The 3,281-nt window shown below is 34.3% G+C and overlaps 1 protein-coding gene across 1 annotated transcript; it reads right to left on the bottom strand.

The window, feature by feature from the left end:
- LOC128172256 (uncharacterized) lies at positions 1-2,206 on the bottom strand. The gene is made up of 2 exons (XM_052838057.1): positions 2,067-2,206; positions 1-1,103 (listed from the first exon to the last, which is right to left on the bottom strand). Exon 2 carries the CDS (start codon positions 1,096-1,098, stop codon positions 40-42), a length of 1,059 nt encoding a protein of 352 aa, XP_052694017.1. The 5' UTR covers positions 1,099-1,103; positions 2,067-2,206; the 3' UTR covers positions 1-39.
- Positions 2,207-3,281: the final 1,075 nt, after the last annotated feature.

The following is a 3,281-nucleotide window of genomic DNA, read 5'->3' as shown; positions in this document are numbered from 1 at the left end:
TTGTTTTGCACACATTTATTTTCTATTCAGATTTTACAGTTAGACTGACATGCTCCTACCCATTCCCATCTGTGAGCCAGATGATGATGGGTACATCCTGTTGGATCGCCTACCAGAAGACATCATCCTACCAATGGATGGCGAAAGACGAGATGAAAGGTCTGACATTCGTCCGAGATTTGCGGTCCTATCCAGAGCTCCCATTTGTCCTAAGCCTGATGATAACGACGATAGCCGAGAAGACAATGACAATGGAAGGCTTGATCGTCGTCCCATTGACATCATTCTACCTAAGCTACGTAAACCGCCTGATCTGCTTCCAGACATCAATGACTGATCCATGCTACCATCCCCTGTCAAATCTTCCATCAAATTCGTTTCACCCTGGGGCAGATTCCACCGATTCATTCCCATTCCCCCTCGTCCTCGTCTTGACATCGAAAATTGACTCATTCCTCTTGGTAATTCCCATGTGTTTGAGTTTCTCCAGGGCATTCCTCGCCTTCGACCCATTGACATGGTTGGAAGGTCAAGATCTCTTCTGTCTGTCATGGATTGGAGATCAGCGTTTTGAAAGGGGAATCTGTTCATATTTCTTGGTCCACGAGACATATCCCAGGGGCTCCTTCTGGAAAAACCAGATAGACTGTCGCTAAGTGACCTTCCATCAAGGACAGAGGAAGATGCATCAGATGAAGAACCGGTCAATCCTGTGCTATCTGACAATAAGCTGGAAAGAGAGTTAGACGAGTCTAGATTTCCTATTGACCACCTACTGTTGCGATTTCGCCATGAACCTGTATCCATCATGTTTGGATCTCTCATTGTGGAATCCATAAAACGTGATCCACCCATAATATCTTCCCCAGTGCCGAAACGTTCAGAGGTATACGGACCCATAGATTGGCCATTATACGGTCCAAAATCTCCTGTAAGGGAACTACTATCTAAATTGCGTAAGGCTCGGGATCCTGAGTCGATATTGTCACCGAACGTACCAGACATCGAGGACCAAGACCTTGACCTCTGATTGGTGGGTTGGTCTTGTGTTGACACGTACGTCATTAAAAAAGCAATTAAAGTCACCTGCTTCAACATCGTTTCTGAAAGAAACAATTGTCAATATTGAATATTTTGAATAGTTGATACAAATGTATACATTTATCTTTTCATTAATTTTTTTCTTCAATTCATTGTTTTATTAATCTTTTGTAATCTTTTTTTTTTGCATTAGCTTGTAAGATTATTATCAGTTGTTAATAAATGCTAGTTAACTAGGTTACACTTTATTACATACATCTTTACATCTTTTTATTTTAATTTCATTTATTATTATTATTATCGTTATTATCTTCATTTGAAATAAAACAAAACTGAGTGAAAAATGTATAGCAAATACAAATTTTCAACTATGTCCATTTCGACCAAAAAGTTAATTTTAAAGACATGTTTCCCTTAGGAATGACTATAAATGAGATATTTTAATCTAATTTAATATGTTATAAACAGTAACAAAGATACTTTTGATCACTAGATTTTTAATCAACGACTTGTCAGGAGCATTTTGTGCACCGTTTTAGAGATAATCCTATATTCTTTTCGTTAAATTACAGTTTAAATAATGTTTTTCATCGAATTTATCTCCAAGTTAACCCTGAGAGGACTAATTATAAAGTATTCCATATAAAAGAAAAAAACTAAAATTCCTTTAACCTTTAGGTTCCTTTCATCAACTGGGCAATGACCTAACCTTAAACATGCTAAAAATATTTCAAGAATATGTCTGGTTTTCGACGACATGTTCAAAAACACTTCTAAAGCTTGAAATCATAGAAAAATGAAATAAATTATGTTCTTTTCTTTCACAAAAACTGTAAAGGTGTTGATCGATTGTATCTGTTTATTTTATATCATCTTTCTTTATTTATGAATTATTGTTTTGATTTTTATTATTAATTATTATTATTTGTTGATTAAAATAAATGAAAAAAAAGAAAATATCACGAATGTTTTATCCATCGTCAATAATTTAACGAATTGTAGAGTGTTGTCCGAACGAATCTTACCTGATTTAGTGAGGGGGACTCTGACTGTCTCTGGCACTGACTACCAACTACCAACCTTACTTATATTCCATATGTATTCACAGTTCAGAGAGCTCGCTTGCGCGTAATAGCTGCGTTAATCACCTATTTGACCAATTACCTTGCGTCCTTTGAAGAAAGATTGATCCCTATTTTGAAAAGAGTCTTGTTATGCGTGAGACATTTCTAACATCAAGGTGACAACCATGGTGACGGCTGCTGGTGATGATACTATCATTGGTTGCGTTATTTTCACTTTGTGCACTACTTACCTTGAACATTACATATACCATTTTTCACACGATTCAGCACAACGCAATAAATTGTGTAAATGGTATAATTAAATCAAAGTGTGTGATTCATTATCGGTAACTGCGATGTTATGACCAAGATAATTATTTTAATGTTTATTGTTTTTTTGTTACATGCATATAATACGTATACATATGATTTACCGCTTTCACAATCATCATCAATAAAGTGGTGTGTTCCCGTTTTGGACACATTTGATAATTAGGTATAGAACAGTAGGTGTGATTTGTGTTGTAATAGCAATTATAGTCTGTTTTCGATCCTTGATTTACCTGGATTTTTACCCGTGTTTTATTAGCACTTGAAACAGGAATAATATAAATATTTTGTTGTGTTTTAGGTCTAATAAATATCACCTTTTTTTTATTTAATAAAATAAAGATTATGATATTTTCCGCTCACTGATAAGAAAAATAACTTATGATTTGATGATTTGACTTTTACATGTTTGTCCATTTACCATAAATATAAAACGAAATGGATTAAGGAAAAATTGCTGGTCCGAAGCAAATTGGACGCTGTATCAATGGATAATTATATGATGAAGGGGAGAACTACATTTACAGTCATATGGGGTACTGCATTTCTCTTTTACAACTTACAATTAAGATGTAAAACGCATGTTTATAATTGGTTGTTTGGTATTAACAGAAAGAATATTATGAAAGGAAACCGATCTTTATCACAAAATATCTCAATCTTTGAAGTAGCGACTTTGACTGTAGTTATTATGACATCACCGCTATAGTAAAGGTCACTTTATGGGTTTTTATCTAATTAGTAGCTTAATACATGAACATAAAAAAATCTGACAAAAATAATAATTTTAATATTGATTCCATATACATCAAGCAGAAGAAGGTTGAAAATGCATGAAATAGGTCT

Source organism: Crassostrea angulata, chromosome 2, assembly GCF_025612915.1.
Source record: "Crassostrea angulata isolate pt1a10 chromosome 2, ASM2561291v2, whole genome shotgun sequence".
Classification (NCBI taxonomy): domain Eukaryota; kingdom Metazoa; phylum Mollusca; class Bivalvia; order Ostreida; family Ostreidae; genus Magallana; species Magallana angulata.
This window is presented reverse-complemented; position numbering and strand designations above follow the sequence as displayed.